Raw genomic sequence first — 26,863 nt, forward strand, 5'->3', positions numbered from 1 at the left:
TTACTACATATTTAGTTATTATTCCTTGAAGGTTTCTAAAATAGTTGTTCATAAATTAGTTTCCATAAAATTCCCTAGAATGGAATTTTCTGACTTTTCACAAATAGTTAAAACAATAAAATAGGGAATAAAGTCAAACACTATAGTCCCAGTTATTAGTATTTGAAACTGCTCAGCAGAATAATTTGGTAGCATCCAGAAAAAGTTGGCTTGTTTTGGTAAGCAGGTTAGCAAAGATATTAATATAAAGTTAGCTAAATTTAACTTCATTGATGCTTAAACTTCATCAGAAATTGGGTTTCCCATTAGCTTTTTTACTGGATGAATAACAGAATTACTTTTTGATGTCCAATTGATCAAATTACTGATGGCTTGACAGGGGAAACGCAGAATCTGCAGTATGATGCACAGCTACACTCAGCAGTTCCATGGAGGAAATGTGTAGAATCCTTAGCAGTTCTGATAATGCCATACAATCATTAACACAATAAATTTTCTAGGAGTTATGATATCACATACCAGCCCATACAATCTTTCTGTGATGGCACATGGATTTCTGCTAGAGCATGTCAGTATATAATGTCAAATACCTGTTCCTTCTCTTGACTGTAAATCAGAACTCACATGTCACATGCCACAGAGTAATTATTTCAAGCCATGTTTGAAGCATTTCGTTGTTGATATAAAATTATGTGCAGCCCCCAAAATTCATAGATAGTAAAGTGTAATTGCTTTTACCATGTGTAAATATAAATCCATAAATGTAAATTAATACTTTAGTCAATAATGAAAGTCGTCTACTGTGGGAATTAGTAGAATTTTTTAGTTAGAAAGCTTAAAATGTCATTAAGGCATCTCTGGAGCTCACATGGTGTGGTCTTGCTGAGTACCACAGAAAATTATTATGCAAGCTCAGGAATTCCCTATAAAAACCCCACATTTTTTGCAAAATAAAGATTTTCCATGGTTAAGTTTTGATTTTTATTATCGTTGTCTTTTTTCTGCCAAGCAAAATCAATATAAGATTTTGCTCTCTCCTATTTTTCCCTGTCATTCTGTCTACTTCATTCCTAGTACATTATTATGTAATGCTTTTTTGAAACTTGATTTCACAGTTTCTTATTCTACTTTTCATTGCAATTCAGTGTGTCTGCAATTGCTGAAATACCAAGATTTTCTGTAAGACAGAAATCAGATTTTTTTTGTTTATCTCGAGTATTTAATAGGCTTTGAAGAACTTTCAACTTTTGAGGAAAGTAAGGCAAGTACTTATCATTTATATCCTTCTTTTCCTCTTCTCTAATTTGTACAATATTTGTGTAAATAACAAACATCAGAGTAGTGTACTAGCTTTGTAATGGAAGTTTGACTTGCAGAAATTTGATCTGTGTACTACTGAGAGACTTAAATTATCTCTGAATTCACTGTGTTTAGTTTATCACTGAAGTTTTACATTATCTCTTAAGTGGGATATGTACCTGCCATATTTGCTCATGAAGCAAAAAAAAAAAAAAAAAAGGTAGGGATGGAGGGAAGGCTCACATCAGCCTAACTTCTTATTTCCTTGTTCTTGCTGATGTGGCTCAATGTTAGTATCATTTTAACTTTTATTTCCATCATTGAGGATGATGTTTAATAAGACTACAGTTGGACTTATGTTTGTGTCATAACTGCACATGGAAAAAGCTGAAAATGGGAAGAAATAAGAGGTTACAGTACTTTTCACCTTGATCTTTGCAAAAATTCAGGGCAACTAAGAGGAATAGAACATCCATAATTTTCAGGCTGCAAAGCTCAGGCCATACCATATGATGGATACTTCCCAGAGCAGACCTGATAGAACACTTCACTGTTACAGAAATAAGTATCTGTTCCTACAACCAATGTTAAATGTGCTCAAATTAAAATTACTTTTGCAATTTAAAGTTCAATCTAGGCTATTCTTAGAGAAGATATAGTAGCCAAGGTTCTATTGAAACTGCAAACTATATGGTTTTGTAGGTAGATTTCGAACAGCACAAGTTTCTGCAGTTGATACAGGGTAGTGGAAATATAGTGCATGAATTTTTCATCGATTTTGCTTTTTCTTTTCCTCTGCAAAAATATATAAAATATTGGACTTTGGGTTTCAGTAGTTTCAGAAGACCACACACAATAATCCTTCTCAAAATGGTCTTTTTTTTTTTTCAAGAATGGTTCTGCACAGTTCAGTTATGTATTAAGACCTTTGAAATAAGCAATAGTAAAATAAGCAGTTGGCACAGAAATAGCCTGAGAAATCTTAGAATAGTCTTTGGCTAAGTTTTGGTGTATTATTTACAGAAAACACTAATGTAACTGATTTAAATCACTGAATGGTCAAACTGGTAAACTGGTGATGAACTTTCCCTTCCTTTTTCTTTCCTTGGAAATTCCCAGTTACTTTATTCCCACTAATTTTTAGCACTCCCCTCTGACAGAACTGGAATACACCAGTTAATAATGCTGGAAAGAAAATTCTTTCCCCTCTGTTCTGCCATACACTTGCTGTTCTGGCTGTTCCAAATTATAAATAAAGCAGAGCCTTTGTAGAACTTCCTTAGTCTTCAGAAGCTATACTGTATCCCTTTCTCTGTTAAACTACATTACCAGCTGTGTTTACAATGCCTGCACTCACCTTCTACAGATGTCCAAATTGCAGTATGCAAATAAACACATGAATTATATCTTACTCTAACTTTTGACATGTTGTACAATTTTGTCAGTAATGCATTTTCCCCATCAACTTCTGAAAAGTTGGGTAGGGACTGTACGTATCAATGCTAAAAAAATACTCAAAACTGCATCTTATAACTCTGCTATTGCTCGTATTTTCCATTTCCATTAGATCACTAATCAAACACATGTAAATTCATCTATGTGTGTAGATGAATTCTTCATGACATGTTCTTCAGCAACCAGTTTGGCTGAAAAGTTCCTGTGTCTTTTACTGTAGTATTTCATCCCAGATCTTTTAATATTTTTTTTAACCTCTCCATTGCTGGAGGAAAACAGCTCCTTAAGTATTATGTTGCTTATGTTTTCAAGTATGTTGTTTAGGAGACTGCAGGTGTTTCAAGATAAAACTGCCAGAATTATTCCAAGACCTGACAGATTTGCTAACAAACAAACAGTTCTTCTGATCAGTATCCTACCACTCCTCTATACCTTTGATATGAACCACATATGGCGTCAATCCTGTTTGCCTGAATTAACTCCAATTTTCTAGTGACCAAGGTCAGGCGAGTACAGAGAAAGACTCAGCTGTTCTTAGCTAGCACATATGTTCCAGTGTTGTTGGTAATTTACTTACTATAATAAAAAAGTTCTGAATGCTAAATCCAAATCCCACTGCAGAATACCTCAGTGGTGGCTTATGCTAATCTATAACTGGTAAATATTGTACATGAGCTATTTTGTAAAGAAATACTTGAAATTATTGGCTATTTTAGATGCTCAGGGGTTTGTTAGGTCTGACAACAGAACTGATGGGGAAATTTATTGGGGGAAAAAAACCCTACCAATCTGTCTGTGCTACTAGCCTGATTTTGATGACTATCATTACAGGCAATAACTAATGCTAATTCTGCTGCTTGACAGGTGCCAAAACTAAAAAAAAGTGACAATGGAACTTCTGTTAAGTTTTTTGAATCTGTGAAGATAATGAAACAATATTTATTCCTAACAGTTTTGGACAACAAATAGTGGGCTTTCTATCCCTCCTCTTCATTTTAAGAGGTCTTGAATGCTATGAGTTTGATTTCTAATGCGGCCTGATGAGTTTCTTTCAAATCACAACAGCAACAGAGTGTTTGGGGCATAGTGCTTATTAATTTTGCTTTGAACATTGCACAAACATCTTCCATGCCAGTGTAGATGCTGTGAGAATACAATTGTTAAAATCATGGCATTGTGACAAATTCTTACTCTATTAGAGGTGAATGTTTAAAGTAGTATTTGTGAACTTCATGCTCAGTTCCAGTGATGAAACTCACTGCCTTTGGAAAAGGAGATTGCTTCCAGATACAGTGCAAACGAAGTGTGAAGTTTTGGACTGCAGTTTGTATCTGAAAACAGGCCGAGTGAGCAGGAATGGATTTATCTTTACGGAACATGCAGAATATAGGATCTGCTTTAAAAACAGATTAAATTTGCTTAATGTCTTATTGCTACTTATAAAGGAAGGAACCTACAGAAGTGTGAGAAATATCACATTTGTCATCTTCCACAGTATTTTACAAAAAGAACTGTTGTGATGTTAGTTATAATTCAGTAGAGGACTATAAATCATTCTGGTATAAAAGGCAAGGAAGTTTTCTGAAATCCATTAGTGATTTTGGAGTTATAAAATTCTTACTTATTTCCAGGTCAAAGCTGATAGTGAAAACTTATTTCAATAGCATTAGGATTTGGGGTTTTTTAAACATAAATTACTTTAAATATTTAACATTAATTCAAAATCTTTGGTTTTTAAAACAAAAAGTCAGCACAATCAGGGTGAGAGTAAAAATGTCTTTCTCTGAGCACTGCATTTTTCATTCCTTGTAGCTCTGTTCTTGGCAGAAACACCTTTCCTACCTTTTTTCATTTGTGCTCTATGGACCGTGAAAACTGCCGTTATGGAGAAGAGAACGCTATATGCATTAGTTTTATTGTTTTTATGCTGACACAACAAAATCTAAATCAGCTGGTTCACTTAGGGGTTTTCAGGCCTCAGCAGTTCTGAAAAAATAGGGGGAAAAAAAGGGGGGCGGGGGGGCGGGGAGAAGAAAAGAAATGCCCTGAGGTCAGAGGGTCAGAGTCAATGAGACCAGTCTGATAAAAAGGGGAGTGTCTTTTTCATTTTTCTTTAATGACTGAGAAAAAGTCAGTCTCATAGTTCTAGGAGATAATAAAGAAAATATAGTACTACAAAGGTCATTTTTATAACTAGTTGCTAATCTGGTAAGAAAATAGATGATACTCAGAAGTTCACTTGAATTAACACAGTCTGTGTGTTGAGTGATGGAGGACAGCTAAGCTGATTTAAACTTGGTCTGCTGTCCAGCCCAGGTGGAAGAATGTATCTTTTCAGTATACTTAAGATGCTAGTTAGCATGGTGCTCTGTAAAAGCTATGCCTTAGCCTATAGCAATGATTCAAAACTTCACTACACATACATGACTGCAGAGTTTGGAATGTCTATGGCATCATATTATATTATGGAGGCATCAGGTGCAGATATGCAGTTAAGACCAAATTGCATTTTACTCACAATGTGCTCAACTATGTCAAAGTCGGTAAATATACTGCTTCTGCTGCCTCAGAAAACAGCACTTACTTTTGGAGTGTAGAATTAGCTAAGGCTTACCAGAAACTAGAAATTATTTCAGTCATTAAAACAAATTTAAATGGATTATTTAAAACAAAATATCTGGAAACAGAACATGTAGTGATACTGTGTAAAGCTAAAAATTTAATAAGATCTGGTATCTTCCGTTCTGATTCCTGTAGCTGATTCTGATATTTATCATTATTTGCATATATTACCACTTAGGTCAGAAGTCCCAGTAATGGGGCATCGTTGTCCACTTCAGAAACATTGAGCAGTTTGGAGAAAACAGTACCTATTCCAAAGAGTTCAGATTCATATTAAGAACTGGGAGAGGTGGATCAGCGTACACAGATATAAATTACAGAAACAAGAAAGTACAAAAAATGCACAGCGGAACAAACACATCATTGGTCGTTGACAGATATTTGAACAGTAGCAATCAGCCTTTACAAATTTCTATTCGGTGATAGTTCAGGAAAGCAAGCAGGCTATTTGTGTTTATTTACAATTTATTTTCATTTATGCAAGTGTTCACATGCTTTCAGATAGCCTTATCTTTGAATTTCCCTGTATTTATAATGCTTGAGGGCAATTACAGAATTCCTAAAACATTCTTTACCTTAGGCTGTTGGTTTGTTCTCTCAGCTTTAAGCTCGTCATACTATGATTTGAAATGTATTCAGTTAATTAACTTTGTTTATCTCTCTATTAATGTTACTAATCCTCTGTGGGCTAAAATACTGGATACATATCCCAAACATGTTACAACAGCTATGAGCCATAAGAGGATTGTCTATAATGTTTGCTTCACTTAAATTTGACATCTAGCCTTCTTATGTTTAGAAAAAAATCTTGAGGTACGTTAGTGCTTTTGCCATTATTAAGAACATCAAAAATGCATTTTCTAGCTTATTTCACGGCTATGTAGATTTAGGGCATGTGTCAAAACAAAACATCGAACTTGCAAAAATGAATAAAGAATGATTAAAGTACATGTATTGTATGAACAGTTCAGCTTGGATTTCCATACTGGTGTTCAGGATTTCCAGGGGGTCATGTATGAAACAATTGGGATGAGTCCGCTTGAGTTTCAAAGGACTGAAGGGTGAAAAAGACAGGAAAACACTTTTTTCTGGCAAAAAATGGACTTGCCTTTGGCTTGATGTATAAACTACAGTTCACAATGTTTTGGGGGTTAGTTTAGTGTGGTCAGTTGTGGTTTTTTTCCCCAAACAGGAAATTATATGTTTTGTTTTCTTGAAATTGCTCAACGTCAAAAGTTGAAGAGTCTCCAGAAACACTTATTACTGTATGTAACTTCATACTGATAAAGAATCATAGAAATCAATGAAAATTCAGAGTTGAAAGGGACCTCTAGAGATCCCTTCCTCTTGTTGGAGATCTGATTTCCTAATTGAAAGCAAGGCCTTAGATTAGCTTATTTGGGGCCATGTTAAGCTGTCTCAAATATTTCCAATGAGCTGATTGCATTAATTCTCTGGGCTACCAATTCCAATGCTTAGTTGTTCTCATGGTGAAGAATTTTTTTCTTATATCGACACAGAATTTCCCTTCAGCAGCTTGGGCCATTGCCTCTTATCCTGTCACCATGCATCCTAACGAAGTGTACCTTCAACTTCTCTCTAACCTTCTCTTTAGGTAATGGAAGAATTAGATTCTCTCTAAGCCTTCCATTCTAGGTTCAACAATACCATTTCCATCAATCTTTCTTTGTCAGTTAAGATCTCCAGTCCTCTGAATACCTTGGTGGACACTCTCCAATTTTAACATTTCTTTTGAACATGGAGGACCAAAACTGGACACAGCATTCCTGGTGTGGCTTGACAAGTGCCAAGCATTGTGGATTAATCACATCCCTTCTGTTGTCTGTAGCCTTGCTGATACAGCCTGCAGTTTGCTTTCCTGCTGCAAGGATGGGCTGCTTACTTCTATTCAGCTTGCTGTCCTCTTGGATCCATAAGTCCTTTTCAGCCAGGATACACTCCTGCCAGTCAATTCCCAGCCAGTATGGATGCTTGGGATTACTTTCTCCCAGGGTAGACTTTGTATTTATCTTTGTTAAACCTCATGCAATTCCTGCTATACTAATTTTCCAGCCTCTTTGAGGTGTCTGCATGGTAGCTCTTTCTTCCAGTGTATCTGCCTCTCCTCCCTGTTTGGTGTCATCCACAAACTTGGTGAGAGTGCTTTCAGTACCATTTTCCAAACTGTTTATGAAGATATTGAATAGCATCAGTTCTAGGACTGACCCCTGAGGCACTCCACTTATGACAAAATGCCAGTCTGGCCTTGAGCTATTAACTACCATCTTTCAAGATCAACATCTTGGCCAGTTCTCCACCTGTAGGTGCTCCATCTGTCCAGTCCGTATCTTACCAGCTTGTCGTCAAGGATGTTGTGAAAGACCATGTTGGGCACCTTGCTAAGGCTCATACAGATAGGTCTTTATGAATGCACTTTTCATATGTTCTTTCTATCAGTGCAAACACATAAGTGATGAGCTTGGTGAAGTAATTCAGAAGTGACATTTCATAGTCTGTGTATTACAGAAAGTTAGAATGAATGTGCATAATTGTTGTTTGTCCTTAATAAAATCCATGAATCAAGCAACTTTAAGAAACGTGGCCTGTGTCCTCTAAGAATGCAATGCTCAGGAAAACAAAAGTCACTTAGCTGTTATAGGCAGTGTCAGAAATGGAAAATAGTGTAGTAGGATTGGAAGTCTGTGTGGCTTTTTTTGACGTAAAGATTGTCGTGGTGTAATTCTTATGTGGTGGAGAGTGCTTTCATAAAATACCTAACTCTGCTACTTATTTTTTTTACTTATTTTTTCTCAAAATTTAATCTTAATTACCTTTAATCTTTCCTTTGTTACTACAGCCTCCTTTGAGTTTCAATATTTCATGGGTGAAAGAAAAGCTGAGGCATTGTCTGTGACACCCAAATGCTTTTAGAAGCCAGGAAAGAAGTTGGATGCTATCATTAAAATAAAAATTTCCATTAATGGATCTGAAATTTTTCCTTTGTAGAAAAATGTCAGAATTTGCCTGGCACATTTTTGCTGTGCATTTATCCAGTCTTGTCTTGTGTCATGAAGTCTGCTTCCCTGTCCTTTGATTCTTGTTTATTCTGGCATTCATTCAAGATCTTGATATTTTTATAACCTTGTGGTCTAAAGTCTCACTGCTCAGATATTTGTCTTTCCTAGCCAGTCCTTCAGGATAGAGCAATAAGTAACACATTACTAATGATGATTCCTTCTGTTTCCAGCCTCACATTTGTACATAACATTAGACTAACGTAGAGACTTTGCCATGCTTCCTTTTGTGATCCCTGATGTGCAGTTACCTTCCAATGATCTTTAATTTATGAATGCTGACTATGTCACTGACAGTATCCTCTGAATGTCTTTGTGAGAGCTACCTTTTAATGCACCAGGTAGAGGAGTTTCTTGATTTGCTTGACCTTTTCATTTCTGTCTTTCCCGTTAGTTAGTTCTCTTTTTTAATTCCAGTGAAATTCAAATGTTGGAAAGCATAGGCAGCTTTCTTACTACTCTGCATTGTCTTCAGCATTACTGAGGGAACACAAGCATGACAAATCATGTCACCACAAGTTATCTTACACAGACATCATTTCTGGTTGATTTCAAGTTAGGTTGGATTTCTAGACAGTGATTTTCAGTTAGATGAAACAATATGGTGAACTAACCCAGATAAAATAATACACTTCATTGATGGAGTATATAAGTTGATTAACTAGATTGATTTGCACACAGTGAAAGAAGATGGAAGCGTGATGTAAACTGCAGCATCTGCTTCTATCAGTATGAATGGCACAGTCATAACCACAAGAACCAATATGTACATATTGGAGTGTCTTTCTCTTTAGTTTGATGTCAGATGGGCTCCTGATGCTTTTGATTGTTCTGGCTTCTTGATTTTAGTCATGTTAGTCTGCTGAGTAGTTTTTCAAACACACAAGAAAAATGTTTGTGGTTGTATTTTCCTGAATCAAATGTTGTGGGTTTTTTTTTTTATTATTTTCAGATAAAATATTCTCTGTTGTACATGAAACAAAGCCCATAACATGTACTATACACATCTTTTGGTAAGAATTTCTAAACACTGGTTAGAATTAGGGGTCACAAGTAGATGAGCTGTTTTCCTTGGCATCATTTCAGTTCTGACTTTTAGCTTGTAGGGGTGGAAGAAAGCAGTGCAAAGACATTGTAGTGTTCTGCCTATATGAGGAAACAGAGATGACTCTGCACTTTCTGACACGCTTGTTAGCTTCACAGTGGTGAGCCACTTGCACTGATGTTCTAGGTTTTGTGTTATCTTCTACAGTCTCACTAATGATGTGTAGACTTTTTTACTTTTTGTTAATTATTCCAGTAAGCGAGCTGTCCTATGCCAGAGCTTTGTCTGATTTCGTTGGTGAGCTTTGTTCCTTCATTTTCAATAGTAGCTGTGGCTTCATCCTTGCTGATTAAATCAGTTATTGTAATATGAGCACTCTGTCCTTTGGAGGATATTGTATTTTTTTGCATGCTCTAATGCTTCAGTAGAGAGGAACCATTCTCCTTGCTAACATGTTTTCATCCTGGAATTTTTTATTTTTTTTTCCAACAGAAATATAGAAATGCATATGTATTACAGTTCATTCTTTCTTTATTTTCTATTATAGCTCATTTAGCTTTTTCTTTTTTTTTTCCTCAACATGCATCAACAATGTGTATCTAACAGTTTACTAAAATTGTTTTCTCTGCCAATTTTTTATATTGGTCAAATTAGTTATAGTGGCTAAAATGTTTGTTTTGTGTACTGGGTTAAAGATTGTATGTCAAAAGAATTAAATACAGGTTCTTGGTAAAATGATACAAATATTGAAAATGTTAATTTTCCATCCTTTCTGTATTACATACTAATTTAGATTCCTACAGAGCTGATGTGCATTGCTTAAAGTATGTTATGCTACAGTGCAATATTAAATGCTTGCAAGAATTATTTGATTTTCAAAACAAACCCTATGAGGAGAGACCATATCTGTTTGGTCTTCTCTATTCAATGCTTTCACAGTATATTCTGAAGAAAAATGATTTCCCCTTTCATAGTTACTAAAATCTTTTGCAATCAGCCACAGACTATGTTCAGTACAGTAACAACATGTTCATGCAGAGTCCTAAAAGTCTTCAGTTTTGTTAGCATTGACACTAGAGTTAGTTCACATGCTTGATTTGCTAAGTCCCCAGGCAGAGTGAAATAACTCTTGGATTGTATCTCAGCAGGGGGACAAAGTCATCTTTTTTCTAAATAAACATTCTTTTTATTCCACATAAACTGCTAATTCTCCTCTGGGGCAGAGTTTATTGCTGCCAATCAGCTGAACTTCAGACAGGTTTGTAGTGTCAATCCTTGTTTAGTATCTCCACCAGAACTGATGGCAGAGTTATGTTTAAGGCTGACATTAAAAGATGAAACACTCCTTAAAAAATCTGATTATACTAGTTCTCATGCTGTATATCTACATTTTATTTACTAGGCAAGATTTAACACTACTGAAAACTTTCTGATACATATTGAGTTTGAAATATTATTAAACAGATGGGGCATATGTAATATAAAATGTTCAGTACTTCTGATACCTTCAATTTATTCACTGGTTATGATCGCTTAAGCACTGTGTTTTTCAAAGACAAGGGAAGGTAACATGTTTTTTAAAGAAGCTGAGGTGAAAGAAAGGAAGCGACTCCTCTAAAGTTGCACAGCATCACTTTGTCCCAAACTACTGTCTCTCTCTTCCTATCACAACAGTTCTTTGCATTCTGGGAACATTAAAGCAGAAAACATATTCATTTTTAGGACTTTTAGTAGTCAATTTCTGAATGGCAAGCTAGTATTCATCTGACGAGAGTGTCATACTATCTCTCACCTAAAATCTTTCTCCCAGAATTTTTGCTGTGTAGCATGGATAAAATGTTTGCTGCCCTCTCCCCCACAACTGTTTTCTCCATATACTGCCATCTGCAAGGGCTCTGATTACTTCAGATTGCCATACTCTGCATTAGTTTTTCAGAATTGCTCAGGAGTAGCCGAGTGATTGAAATAGGAGTGAAAATTTCCAGGGTGCCAGAATCCACAGATTCTCCTGTAGCACTCACCAACATTGTTGATGAACTTGGCTACAGTGAAATACTTAACAGTTTTCCACTGACTTCAAATACTTGTAGGCCTTTGTCCTACCTAAAAACATATAAACAGTAAAACCCAGATAAACAACAGATGTTGCACATTTTCTTGAGAATCTGTCTAACTGTTTTGTTTTACATAGACAAGATGAGGGGTACAGATGAGGTGAAAGGTACAGGCACCCTTAGAAGAATGCCTTAGTAAGAGAGCAATGTGCAAACTGAGAATTTGCTTTCACTTTTATATTATTCTTATTCATGATGCATCTAATATTTGTCTTTCAGAAATCCAAAATCTCCACTTACGACAAGATGTGGGCCTTCATGAGTAGCAGGAGGCAGTCAGTACTTGTCAAAAGTAATGAAGAAGGTATCCAGCGTGTGCTTACCTCTGATTATGCATTTTTAATGGAGTCAACAACCATTGAGTTTGTCACACAGCGGAACTGTAACCTAACACAGATTGGAGGCCTGATAGACTCAAAAGGTTATGGCGTTGGAACTCCCATGGGTAGGTGATATGTCAACCATTTGTTCTCTGTTCATTAATCTTAGTTGCTGCAGTAGCATAGAAAAGCTCCAAAACACTGTTGCTTTCTATACATTGCTAACAGTTTTTCTCATTCTCTTTTTCCCACCTGGGGAAAATATTACATATTTTATCAGCATTTATGGATTTTATTGAATTTTCTAAAAAGAGAAAATAGTTCCTTTATAAAAAATTGGACATTTTCATGTGATAAGTTTCTCTTACATGGTGCCTTCCATATGTCCAACAACAACAAAAAGTACTTTCACAGCAAAATATTTTACAGAAAAAATGTTTTTAAAATGTTGATCTCTCACTTTAGAGAATGAGGTACAAGCAGTACAGGGCATGCATTAGCAAATGGGGATAATGCCATGATATACTGAGAGGGCTAGTCACTGAGATTCTTAAGAGAGGAGGAAAGATTCCATAACGTGCTATGTACAATCCACAGACAAAAGAAATACTGAATTAACCTTGTGGAATATGGTTTTGCAGAGCAGTTCCAATCCTGTCAATATTTTCCAGGTCAGGTGTTCTTAACTAGGTACAAAACTTCAGTTGCAAGATTAGAAGCCAACTACAGACTTTAGTTTGGCTGCTAGAATCCACAGGATGGGATTCAGAAAGCACTGAGGTGCTGAGTTCCTATTGACTGCAGTGATTTACGAGGTGCATAAGCTGAGGATCTGGCTTTAGATTTCAGAATAGATGGGAATAGAAAATGGTGTGACACAAAGACTCTGTCAGTACTGCACAATGATCCTACTTAATATTGTAAGATCGTTCTACTGACCGCTTTGTAAGGCCAATATTTATTTTAACTTTATTTTTAAGAAAAAATTATCATTTTGTGATTGTTGTGAATATGTTTTATGTTTTTCTCAAATAGGTCTTACATTTTGTACTGATTTTATCTGTGTTAATATTATACACTAAATCATTGTATGGGGAAAGTTGTGTCCAGTACTTTAAATCAAGCACATGGTAAGGAAGGTTAAGAAACAAACTTTACTGGAATATCTTGGAATAAGAGGTATCTAGTATTATCAAATATTGATTTCCCTATATTTTGTTGATATCTACTGCAACTTTAATAACATCTTTATAATTTTCATTATTTCAGTAATTTGCTATGAAATGGACATCTGCAGTAATTATGATTCTGTTTATTCTGTCTTTGAACAGTTAGTTGTTAGGAATCTAGTTTTAATCCTTATATCGATTTTTCCACCCTGTTCTATTGTGGTTTCTTACATTGCTGAAAATGTTCTGTAGACATGTAAGTGACAGAAGGGACTGGACTTCAGTCCTGTTGTGCTTTTCGGCATCTCGTATTTTCTGATAAATAAGCCTTTTGTTATTTTGAGGGTGAAAAACATCTTCCATTTAGGTTTAGTATGGGGAAAATTAAATCCTAGTGATAGTTTAAAATCCTTGAATAAGCTGCATGCAAACTTGTGAAGCATCTGGAGCATGCCCCGGAAATCTAAGTGCCCATTGGAAGTGCCAAAGTGATAGGAATCAGAGAGACCAGGCTATTTTACAAATGATTTTGATTATGTGTAAATCAGAGAAGCAGCACAAACACCAGAGAAAGCAGATGAAAAGCAATGATAAAGCCAGAAACAGACTTCTAGAGTTAAAGTTTAGAGGATGACCTATTGGATGTAAAGCAGCAAGGAAGCAAGTAAAGTAAGGTTTTCACAAAAGAAATGAAGGTATGATAAAACAGCATCTGGAGCTTTCCCAGAACAGCTAAGAATAAGAGATCAATCCTGTGTTTGGGCAGTATCTATAAAATGCTATCCGGAGAACTAACATTTATAAAAGTTTTGTTTCCTGTGTATTAACCACACAGTCTCAGAGGAAAGAGATTGAGTAGCCTCCACTAAAATAATGCATAGTTCACACATACATTTGAAAGGAAACCTTATGAAGAAGGATATCTATAGTGCCTGTCAGAATAGTTTTTGTTAAATATATCGCTTTATTGAAGCCAAAAAGTCTTACAGAGCAGTGGATAATACAAAATAAACTCATGCATTATAGCTAATCTCATTTCATTTCTACAGGGAAAAAATAATTCCAGAGTCTTTAAAAGAGCTTATGACATGGTAAAATCTACAGAAGTAGATTTCATTATTATTTAATGATTTTGGAAGAAATTTATAGACACTCAATTGAGTAATATCTTTTTAGAGTTAATAATCCTAAGAGTAACTTGTCAAGTGCTTGGAAAACTACAGTGTAATGGTTTCACAAACAAAGCACATGTTACTGCTTGTGCCTGTTTGGGAAGTAACAGGTCTCTGAGCAGAACAATACACAACTATTTGTATTAGAGGCATGGTATCTGAAAGATAATGATGTCATCTCCACAAATTTACAAAAATATCCAGTTTATCTCCTGGAATAGTGGCTTGAAGTTGCAGAAATATTTGCACATAAGATTAAATTTGTAGAATACAGTTGTTAGAGGCCTTATGTTAAATACAGTAGAATGGATATGGTTACTTTTGGAGAACAGCATCAAAGAAGTAGGTGCAACATATCTTGTTCCTTTTGAAGGCTAATAGAATAATAGTTGCTGAGAACATAATTTGTTTGAGTCTATGTAACTACAAGCAGTAGAGCTCAAAGCTTTCCTAACAGAAAAATATGCTATCAGAGTAGTTTATGATAGGATAATCACTTGGAAAATGCAACCACCCAAATATAGCACCAGCTTAGAGTACTACAGTAAAAGCTCTCTGCTCATGATATGAAAGCTTTAAATTCAGAGAAATAAAGTTGCAGAAGATGAGGAGAAGAAAACGGCAGATCAGGCAGTGTATATGTGTCAACCCCTTCCAAATGCACCGAAGAAGCAAAATCTGAGTTTACATTATTATTTTAATCCTTCTAAAAGCATTAGTAACATAAACAAAGTTTAGATTACTAAAATATTGCCTTGATAAAAGAAATTGGAAACACTTTTGGCACAAAGTAGGATCAGTGTACACCTTTAAAATCAACAAAATACACTGACGCTTGGAATAGATGCAAGGCAGCATTCTGCATGATATCTCTGCTGTTAGCTTTATTTAATATGTCACATGACACCTGCAGCACTGGAAAATAAACTAGAGATAGTGAACTTGATTTTACACATACAATGAATGATTCTCATGGTACATGTTTATAAATTAAGGTAACAGTCTTGTATATACTTTAATTCATTTTCAATCAGCCACCTCCAGTGCTAGGCTAGAAAAATTTCATTTGTGATAAAAGGAGAGGGGAAGAACAGACCTGGTATGAGATGTTTGACAGCAACTGATACTTTGGAGCAGATAAGGGAGAACCTATTTGTAACTGGGGTTGTGTTTGTTTTGTTTTATTTTCTATCTTTGCAACTTTGTTTATAGCGTTGTAACCAAGAGTGTAACAACTTGCTTTGCTAGAGCACATTTGGGGTGTTTTTCCTTCCACTTTGAAGCTCCAAATGCCAGGAGTTTGTATTGTCTTTATTCTGGCACGTCCTATTAGGAGGCTCTATTTTGCCAGCCCTGTGTTCTTCATCAATGAATCTGGTAGATAGGAAAACTTTTGTTAACACGCATAAAGCTTGAAGTATGCTGTATAGTTTATTCCTAATAATAAATATATGAATATGTCTCATGTACAATTATCTATTAGAAGTACATATGTATTTCTTTTAGTGGTTGGAATTTGACTTTGTGTGGGCATACACCTCATCATCCAAGGTTGATATTCAAAGGAGGAAGGAGGGGAGGGAGGGAGGGTGGGAGGGAAGGAAGGAAAAAGACAAAGAGAGACAAAGAGAGAAAAAAACACAGAAAGCAAACGAATGAAGTGGGGTGGGGAAGGAAGAGAGAGAACAAACCCTTTGGGTATGCATAATAGCTTCCACTTTTAATGATAGATTCTCTAAAGTGTTACTTATCACCTCCAGTAGTTTTAAATGTCCCATTTCTTCATCACGCATGATAAAGATGTTTAAAATTGGGTTTGTTCTTGAATAGATCCCAGTGGGGATAAATTTACCATTGCAAAGGATTCCTAAATGTTTATGGTACTTCCACATGCTTATGGTCTTCTTATCAAACACAAATTGTAACTTTTTTTCAAGAAAAGCTAGTTTATCCAGCAATATACATTTCATGCCCTACTGAAACACAGTTAATAAGACTTTTCTATGGTCAACATACTGTAAAACACAGTAATATTATGTGACAAATGCTATTTTCCATAATGAGTGTTTATTAACATCATTGTTCATGTGAAGGGAACCACATGAAAGGTTAGAAATTTAGCTTCTATGCATTCTATATTAAGGCCTTAATGGTCTGCAAAGCTACTTTTCACTTTTTTTTTACTTCTTGCTCTCCTGTTGGAAGAAGCATATTTGAAATATTCTCTTGGAAAAAAACAAATCTTCATCTCTCTGGGGTGCCTTCAGGTTCTTATTTCTTTTCCAAATTCCTGTTTCTCTTCAGCGTGTTAGACAGCAGGCTACTTTCCATCTTCTTTGGGCAGATTTTCTACTGAATTGCCAGTTGCTTCTATGTTGAACCTGGAGTACATAAATGGCTGACGAGTATATGTCAAACCCATTCCATATGAGCAGATACACTGGGCATGATCTGCACTTATGTGGCAAGTCAGGACTATCCTGTATACACCAGACAAACTCTGTATGCATGGAGATACATGCAAAGTAATGCCTTTGACATTTTGAAAATGAAAAATGGTAGGTGTAAGTAATCCTAAAAATTTGCATATATTTCTTCTAACTCTAAAGAAATACAAAATAGAAAGTGGTGCTTGAGGGAGATGGCACATATGAGAAATTAAAGCTAGTCATTTCTCTACTGTTTCTCTGTGATTGTTGAGCTGTGGAAAGTTACAGAATTAGATTAGGAGGGGGCTTTAGCTGTATAGCAGTGATGTTCCTATAATATCTGATAATGGTGAGGTAAAAAACAGTTTGAGAAAAAGGTGAAATACACTTTTTTTAATCCTTTCTTCCTGTGCAGTTATTACAAGAAAATAAATTGTGCTATTAATATTAATAATATTTCAGTTACAAAACAGTGAGCTGAATCTGTTACATGACTCCCTTCACTTTTACTAGTTTTTTCACTTACCTTTCCCTTGCTGTGATCAAACTATGACTTTTCCTACTACAGCATGTCACTGTTTGTATCCCTGATCATTACATACTGATGGACTATCAAGATGCCCTGAAAATGCTGAAAAGGGTTTGAGGCTTAGATCTTTAATATTTAATTGTTAACTTAAAAATTGTTTAAAAATAAATGTGCGCTCCCCCAACTATATAGAGACTCTTCACTGTACATGGGGATAAAATACAACTCTCAGGATATGAATGAAATTAAACAATGCATTTTGGGGTCAACTTACCACATCGATAAAGCTACCAACATTTCATTGCCAAGCTATCTTGCAGAACTACTCATTATATAAAGCTGCAATAACTTGCAATAGTAAACCAGATCCAGTTATCAAAATTTATTCATGTAAGTACATAAAGTATATCTGCACAGTGTATATTTATATATTCACAATAGAAAGCTGGCAGCTACTGTGATACAAACAAGTTATATGTCCCGTGTCAAAAAGAAAAGCATATGAATAAAATAGACAGCCTTCCAGCAGAGGTGCATTGGCTGCAGGCCCCAGATACCAGTCTACTCACTTAAGTTCAAAGGATGAAACAAAACTTCAAGGCTCTCATGTTCTATTCATTCAGAAGTGCCATTTTTAGTGAAGTTCTCTTTTCTGTAAATTCTAATGAAATATCAAATAAAATGTCTTGTTTACAAACATTTTTATTTCTTAGAGAAAAAATGTATTTTTCACAGTACATTGTTCTTAAAGGTTCTCAAAATTTTGCCTACTCACCTGTGACTTACAAAAAGTCTATTTGGCCAACTAATGTAATGTGCAGACCACTTGCACATGGAAATTTATTTATATACTTTTGCACAATGTAGTTCATCTTAATTTTTTTTTTTTTTTTTTTTACTTAGACATTCAAATCTTTTTTTTTTGGCAAATCAGAGGCAACAGTGGGGTTCACTTTCCCTTTTTTTTCCCTTTTTTTATTTTTTTGAATTTCAGCAGCTGTGTAGCATGTAATTAAAAAGTTGTTTGGAGCACTCACATTTTGAAGTCTGTAGTGTTCATATAATTTCATCAGACAGAATCTAAAAAGAGTATTTCACACTCCACTCAAATTAAAGATTTCACTGAAGAAAAAAAAGGGTTTCAGGCAATAATTGATGATCTGCTATTTCATATCTTCTCTAGGAATTATTCATGAATTATTTATATTTATCTAAGCCTTTAATAAATGCAGTTCAATAGTGTTCTTCCTACTCCAGTGATAGGCTGCTGGATTCAAATAGAATTTAAACAAATAGTTTAATCAGCAAATGTATAACACTTAATTATCATGTTGTATCCAATAACACTGTATAGATTCAGCTGATTTATATTACCTATTCTCTCTCTAGGGCGTGACCTAGAAAAAATATTCACAGTAATGTTTTTAACTTATAATACTGAAATTTTTTTAACTGACCTGACCATGTTCTTAATGCAGGTATATCATTTCATTACCTGCCATTTTTATTTAAGTGCATGTTTCCAAATATAGAAAATTGTAAATGAGGGTACAGTGGGGAATATAGATTACTTAAGAACAAAGGCTTTTAACATATGCTTGTAATTTCAAAGATTAAAACTTAATATAGTAAAAATATGAACAAATAAATGACTCTTATTTCCTAAATATGTAATAGAAAGTGAAAAAAGATGTTGTGAAGATGATCTCGGAATAGTCTTAACTCTCCTCTTAGAATTCATTCAGCCTCTTCCCTTGCTGCATTTATCATTACAGACAGAGATTTGCAGCTGGTTTTATAATAATCTAAAAATTAGTTTACTTTTGGAGCTTGCCTGTAAAAAAAAAAAGTAGATCAAATTGGAATAAACACCTTGTAAGGGTAAGAATAACACTTCATCATCCTACAGATATGTAGGATGTTGCCTCCTATGTTTTGTCTGGCTTTTAAAAGACCAAAGCCTTGAATTCTACAGCTGCATATCTGAATTAACTTTTTCTGTTAAGCAGTTTCTACACTACATCCAAACTAGTATTTTAAACAAATGCCCAGAATGTTTTCTAGTAAAGAAATCTAATAAGTTATTAAATACTTAGAACATACTGGTGCTAGAAATTTTTCCTGCTCTAGGAAGGAAATTTTTTTTTTTTCCTGCTACCTAAAGCTGTGGTGAAATGAAGTCCAGTTTAACAGAGATCAAAGTATGAATAGAAAGCCTTCAGTTTTCCAGCAGTTACCTAAAAATGAATCTCAAAATTGAAGGTACAGTTGTCCATAGTCAGACATTATACCTACCACCAAAGTAGGGGGAAGTCTGTTCTTTAAGCTTGGATTGAATGAGAATGTATGGTATGGTTATGCTGCATTATGGTTATGCTGTAGATTCTTCTGAAGGGAGTAGGATTATGATACAGATGAGTTTCATAATGATAATGACTTCTGGGCCCCACAGTTTAAGAAGGATGTTAAGGTCCTTGAATGCATCCAGGGTAGGGCAACAAAGCTGGTTAAAGGGCTGGAAGGCATGATGCCCTATGAGGAGCGGCTGAGGACTTTGGGCTTCTCTAGTTTGGAGAACAGGAGGCTGAGGGGCGACCTCAAGGCTCCCTGCAGCTTCCTGAGGAGGGGACGTGGAGAGGGAGGTGCTGAGCTCTTCTCCCTGGGATCCAGTGATAGGATGTGTGGGGATGGTTCAAAGCTGTGCCAGGAGAGGTTTAGACTACGCATTAGGAAGCATTTTTTTACCAAGTGGAACAGGTTTCCTAGAGAGGTGGTCAATGCCCCAAGCCTGTCAGTGTTTAAGAGGCATTTGGACAATGTCCTTAATAACCTGCTTCAACTTTTGTTCAGCCCTGAAGTGGTCAGGCAGTTGGACTAGATGATTGTTGTAGGTCCCTTCCAACTGAAATTATTCTATTCTATTCTATTCTATTCTACTCTATTCTATTCTATTCTATTCTATTCCTTGGATGCCATTGTTTATGCAGTTCTTTTTTTCTGTTCTTTTTTCTTTTTCTTTCCTTTTCCTCCTTTTCCTTTCCCTTTTCTTTTTTCTCTCTCTTTTTTTTTTTTTTTCCTTTTTGCTTTTATTCTCAGAGAAGAGTTTAAGACTCCCTCAAAGGTTTGGTTTGGAATATTTTATTTTAACTGCTGAGTGCCTACACCTTACTTCAGTATTCCCAATATGTTTAGTGTAGGGAATGTCATCAGGCCAATTACATTATTTCAATTCTTGCCAATGTTCAGTTCTGATGATAGAGTTTTTGTCATCTTGGTTAGAAGATGAAGTTCTCTCTTGCCCTTCCAGCTGCTTTATGGGAACACATTTGCAGGGAAAGACAGACTTTTTTCCCTAAAGAGGTGTTTGACGTGAGTCTTTAGCATGCTTGATGCTTCCATTCTATGTGGCATTCTTTATTGTTACTGCACAGGTACACAAACACACACAGATTTTCAGTCTGTTCCTCTATTTTTAATTTACTTCTATTAGAACCAACAGGGCTAGTACAGATTTATTGATCTGATTCTAGGAATGAGATCTCTTATTTAAAAAAAAAAAGAACCAAAAAAACCCAAAACAAAACAAAACAAAAAACCCCAGGGATAACTTTTTTATCTATAATATGCCTGAATAAGAAAGTAAGGCTGAAGTTTCACTGTCATTTTAAACTGGCATAGGGCTGCTGCATTTTGCAAAAACAAACAGCTATATCAGCTGGTTTAGTGACCTAAACTGGCAGAATACTGTTCATCTTCTGTCATAAAATTAATTTACTTCATGTTTAACTACGTAGCTGCTAATGAGGCTGGATGAGCACTAGTAGTCATGCTATGAAGGAAGCAGTGATAGCAAACAAACTGGGATGTGGAAAAGGAAGTGGGATTTCTGCACAGCCAGCTGTTAGACTGAGTCTGAAGACAATCCTGACAGCCTTCCCTGTTTTGTGAAAGTTGCAAAAAGCTGTAATGATTCTCTCAGTAGCAGAAGTAAAACACATTTAATTTAACAGAAATGAGTAGTTGCAGGGTGCGGGGAGCTGTCAAAGTGAGTTTTCCATTTTTTTAAAAACTTTTTTTCCATGCCTCAGATTCATTCTATCTCAAATTTTGCATAACTTGAGCAGTACAGTTTTCATCCCCCTTCATATTGGTGCTTCTTCAATTTTTTCTTCTTTTTGTCTTTTCTCCTGGAGGTCTAGGCTAAGAATCAAAGAACATTAAGGTAGCAGGAAAGCCACAAGAAATAAAAACACTAGCTTGTATTAAATACCTTTAAAAAAAATAATCCATATGATCCTTTCAAAATTAGCTGTTTGGAGTTTATCAACATTCCTTACTCTCTGAAGTTAAGCACTTACAGTAGCTAGGGCTGCTTTCTATGTCCTAACATCAGTCTCTTTTCATACCTCCACCAAACTGAAAAGGTGACATGTTTTGAAGAGGCATGTTTTATAAACTTTCCTTAAATCTCAGGCAAGTGTAGAAAACAATGACATTGAGCACAATGACTGGCACATTCCTTTCAAGTAATTTGTACATTTGGCAGTCAGTGATCAATGCAGAACATAATTTTAGACATTTTTTTCCAGGAGAAACAAGGCAGGGTTTTTTTAAAATGTTTCCATTACTTCTCTTAAATATTGGACATTTTTCTAAAATCAGAATCATATGTTGCCTTATTTGAAGAAATAACAAGAAAAAGAAAAAGAACATCCAAGGTTCCACAGATACAATTAGTGAGATCTTGTTTTGCTTCTACTCTTGCAGTAACTCCGTTGTGTCTGACACTGACTCGTAAACAGAAGGTCTATAATTTTTACACACCTATGTTTAAATATATTTATGTAAAACCAACAAAGCCACAGGTATGAATGATGTGGGAACCTTTCAAAAAGCAGGCAGTTCCAAAATTGAAAGGAATAACAGTTAAATTATGTATTCAATTTACTCCCCAAAACTGTTAACAATACACTTGGTTAACATAAGTGAAACCGGATTCTACATATCTGAAAATACTGAACAGTTCAGAAGTTTAAAATTTGCAGTGGTGAAAATATATTCCTGGATTTCCTCTGTAAAATACTAAACTCAACAGTCAACACTGACTTTCAATTTAATCGTTGTTGAGATTTCAGACTGCAACTATTTCCTGTTTATATTGTGTGGGACACTGAGAATATCTGAGCTATCCTTGTCTGTTACATGTTGTGAAGTACTGCTCCTGGAGAAAAGCACTCTGTCTACTTAGAAAATGTGCATATGTGTTTATGTGTATCGTATAAATTCTTAGGGAATTTCAAATAATAAGTGCAATGAACACTTAATGAACAATTTTTGCACTCTGAATTTCAATACTTAGAAGTATAAACATTGTCCCCTGCCTATAGTTTTCAAAATCTAAAGCACTATAAAAAATAATAATAATTAAAAAAATCATTTCTAAGCAAGCATTTGGTTTTATTGTTAAGACACCCTAGCTGTCTTGAAGCTACTTATTACCTTCAGACCATACAAATTATGTAATATGAGCATTTTTTACCAGTCCTTGGAGATGAGACGTATGAACAGATCTGCCTCTATAGGAATAAATAGAAAACCATGTACCAACACAGGAGGCCTTTTTCTTCTGCTTGCCTGCATTTAATCTATAATCCTTCATATAATTTGAACTGTAATATTCATCAGTTATATACGCATAAAAGTGCTGAGCTTCAGTTCTTCTGTAACTAAAACAAATTAATACATTTGTCTTCATTAGTTGAACATAATGCACAAAAAAGGTGCAAATTATTTATTTTTATGCAGGTCAAACCATGTATTGAAACTAATTTGAGAATTTCAACTGCTTGAGCAGTTAATTTATTGTTGCTGAAATGTAAGAATGTATAGCTCACATATGTAATGAAAGAACTGGTTTTTATAGTTACCTCAGAAGTATGACTATACTGAAGCACTACCTGAGAGCCATGCTAAAAGACTGAGCTTTGTACCAATAAAGAATTGCCAAAACACTTAACGTCCGGTAGCTGTTGTGAGCAGACTCTGCCTTAGAGAAGTGGCTTCTAGTAGGAATTTACTGAACAGATGTAACTGAAGCAAAGACAGTATTAAAACTTTAATGTTGATTTTATAGTGCCTACGACCATATGTATGTATTGCATTGTCAAAGACTGACCTGCAACTGTAAAATGTCTCTGTCCTGATACGTTACCCCTAATTAGAAACAAACTAGTGCGTTGGTCCCAGCACATGCTGTTTGCGTGGTTTTAGGCATTCTTGATCTGAAAAAGCTGAAGCATCAGCTATTTATTTTGTCTGTCTTGCTTTTCCTGGCTAAGTATTCCTTTTTCTCTGCCTATTAGAAGTGGGATCTCATTTCCCAGTAGCCCAGGCTCACTGAATATATATCACCCTCTACCCAATGTCCTGTAGTTTAACTACAATGTTTTAAGGTTCTTCTGAGGGACATGCATCCAAAAGGGGTAAATAGAAGCCATTGGCTGTCTTTTGGTTCGAGCCTACCTAGTTTCACTTTCTGCACCCAAATCATTCCCTTGCAATGGAAAAGAAATTTAGAATTCTGAAAGCTCTTCATAAATCTAAATTCTCACTGTCTCATCCAGCCCCACTGTTGGGGACAGAATTCTCTAATTTGGCTGGGATAAATGAAAAGACTAGCACCATGACTTTGAATCTGTCATGCAGCTTTGTAGACAAACAGCACAGTGAGTGAAATACTGAAAACCAATACTTTTAAGCACTTTTTGAATAGTTGAGCTTCTTATTCTCACTGTATATATGATGCACGCAGTTAGCTGATGCCTTCTTTTCCCAAAGATCAACCAAGAACTGACTGCCTTGCCTCTGTAATCACTTTAACCTTGTAAATCAAATTGGAGAACAAAATCTGCATGGAAAACCTCAAAAAGTCAGCTTCTCTTACTTGTCAGAAGGATTAGAAATATATGGAACATCACTTAATAGAACAGTAGCAGCTGAAACCTATCATCACCTATAATTGCAATGTGAGACTTTGTAGGAATTCTGACAGCTCCAAAGTCTAGATTTTTTATTTTTTATAGCTTAAATGAAGATTGCCTGGATTTAAGATGGCATTGCAGTTAGATGGACCCAAGGCCACTTCACCCATGATGAAGCAGCTAATGGCAAAACACTGACATTCATTGTTTTCAGAATTTCCCTTGTAGCTTGGCAGGGGATTTGGGTGTTCTGCAAAAGCATGAACTGGGTTTTCAGGTCTGGACACTTTTGTTATGACCTTATACTTTTCTTGTCTTTCAACATACTGTTCTCTGCCTTCCTGAAATCTTCACATATAGCAGAACTACATGTAGCATTTTGTTAGACTTTAATTCAGCTGTTTATTGATAGGCAGTGTTTGACAAATATTTCCCACAAAGGAGGCTGTATCTGCAAACCGTTCATATGTGAGTGATACAGGTTTGCAAAGAGAATTGAAGAAAAAGCACTGTGTAAATATGAAATATTTAGCTGTGGTAAAAAATAATATTACTGATTTTCTCAGTACAGGTTTCCACAAAGTTATCTTCCTGTTCTGTAGCTGCACAGTTCAATGGGGTAGAAATAATAGTGTGTTATGATTATGATCTTTTCAAACTGCCTGTGATGTTACAATGCATGAAGAGCCTATGAAAAAAGTTACTTTCTATCTAAAAGCCATGCTTTAGAGCTGTTTACAATGATAGTTTGAGAAGGGGCTGAGAAAGCTAAACTATGTTAAAAAAAAGAAAAAAGAAAAACAATGTCTAATACAATAATGTAATAATGATCTGAGTATTTAAAATAGTTTAAAAAAAAAGGCCTTCATTCTGTTCAGGTTATCTTGGTACTACAAAAAGAAATAGAGAAAATGGTGTATATTAACTATTAAAACTGTTATCATCATATCTTATTTAAATTATTAATTATAGGCAACCATTATACATGCATTTTTTTGTAGTTTACTCACTGTGGAGGATAGATATGTTTTAAGCTAGTTATAAATTAATGCATTCAAGGATGTCCCTTTCACAGTCCTAAAACTATAAGTACTTATGAACACAAGAGTTCGTGAATGGCTATTGTAGTCCTAAATCTCCCATGTATTCATCTAATTTTGATATCAATTATGTTGCATACTTACAGCTGGAAAATTATGAGAAATTTAATATGAAATAAATGTCAGCTACATGATACCTCTTGGTTACATTTCAGCTTTATAAACCTACTTGAACTTTTTAATGATGGTTCTATAAAGAAAAAAACAGAATTAACATGAGTTAGGAATGGTTATGACTGGGAAGAAGTGAAAACAATTAGAGAACACACCACTTGTGAAAGGATTTTGATTACATTTGGCATAAAATACTGAAACTTTAAAGGAAACTTTAAAATGTTTCCTGCCTCTTACCAGCAACTTATCTTTTCCAAGCCATACATGTATCTCAAAGGTGAATATATACTTATAAAGGAATAGTGAACAGCTTTGGTTTGGATTTTGTTTTGAATGTTTGCAGTTTTAATTAGATATGGGGTAGCTTAAACTGCTGTAAACATCTACTGAGGATTTTCCATTGTAGTAACTGCAACTTAATGATTATTTAATGTTTACAGTTTGTTTAATATTACAATATGATAATCTTAATGTACCATGAAGTGTTGGGGTTAACAATCAGAATCAGGAAACTGATTTTGTTTCATCAGAAATGTTAACCCATCCTGATAACTATTTTATCCTGATACATCCTTTGGAAAACAACAGTAAAATTCAAAGTTATGTATTTAATCAGAAAGACAAGAATGTCTGATAGTTTCATAAATATAAAACAAACTTGCTGTGAGGCACAGAGATAAGAAACAGAAAAAAGTGTTTCACTTAAAGTCACAAAGAAAGCCTGTTATCAAAGCTGCATTTAGAATCCACGTGCATCTCCTGGTGTAATGCAATGATCTCAGGTTTGTTCTACACTCTTAATAATACCTGGCCAATTGCTACTTCTATTGGAAGTGGCTAATTTTGCTACCAAGAACATCTTTTATCAGTGGCTTTTTTTTTTTTTTTTACCCCATTGGTGAGCCTTGCCAAGCTACAGCAATGGCATTACTCCATGGCCTGGAAAGAGTCCTCAGTGGTCTTTTCTTATGTGAAAATGAGCTGAATTTGAAAGTGGAGCCAGACACTGGGAACTGACAGAATCCCTCTTCTTTCTTCATGTGTTGCTTGGAGACTTTTGAATCCACAGACAGGAAGAACAAACCAAGCTATGTTGACCCTTCTCTCTGTTGCTTACCTCCCGTCCCAATTAGAGAGGGTTAATGGAGTTAGGGAGCAGAGCTGACTGTGGCTTTAAAAAAAAAACATTTCTGTGAGCTAAAGTAAGTGCTTCTCCTATACCCAGTGCCCCTGAGCTGTCTATTCCTTTTCTGTGGCATGTTATAACTGTGGCTGTCAGTCTTTATTACTGAGTGCTGACTATGCTGCAGATTCCTAGAAGGTGTTTCAGGCCCTGTGATGCATGAAGCTGTAGGAAGTAGTTTTTCCATGGTTCCTCATAGTCTAAACATCTACTCCACAATTATGTGTAAATGAAATCCCTTCTATCTTGTTTCTGTCA

At 35.3% G+C, this 26,863-nt stretch overlaps 1 protein-coding gene across 1 annotated transcript in view; it reads left to right on the plus strand.

The window, feature by feature from the left end:
* Positions 1–26,863, plus strand: part of GRIK2 (glutamate ionotropic receptor kainate type subunit 2) — a 415,252-nt gene that overhangs the window by 366,724 nt on the left and 21,665 nt on the right. The window contains exon 14 of the mRNA XM_075046677.1: positions 11,829–12,054. Within this exon, the coding sequence (XP_074902778.1) occupies positions 11,829–12,054 (226 nt within the window). The remainder of the gene's footprint in view (positions 1–11,828; positions 12,055–26,863) is intronic.

The sequence above is a fragment of the Buteo buteo genome, chromosome 15 (genome assembly GCF_964188355.1).
Source record: "Buteo buteo chromosome 15, bButBut1.hap1.1, whole genome shotgun sequence".
Lineage (NCBI taxonomy): Eukaryota > Metazoa > Chordata > Aves > Accipitriformes > Accipitridae > Buteo > Buteo buteo.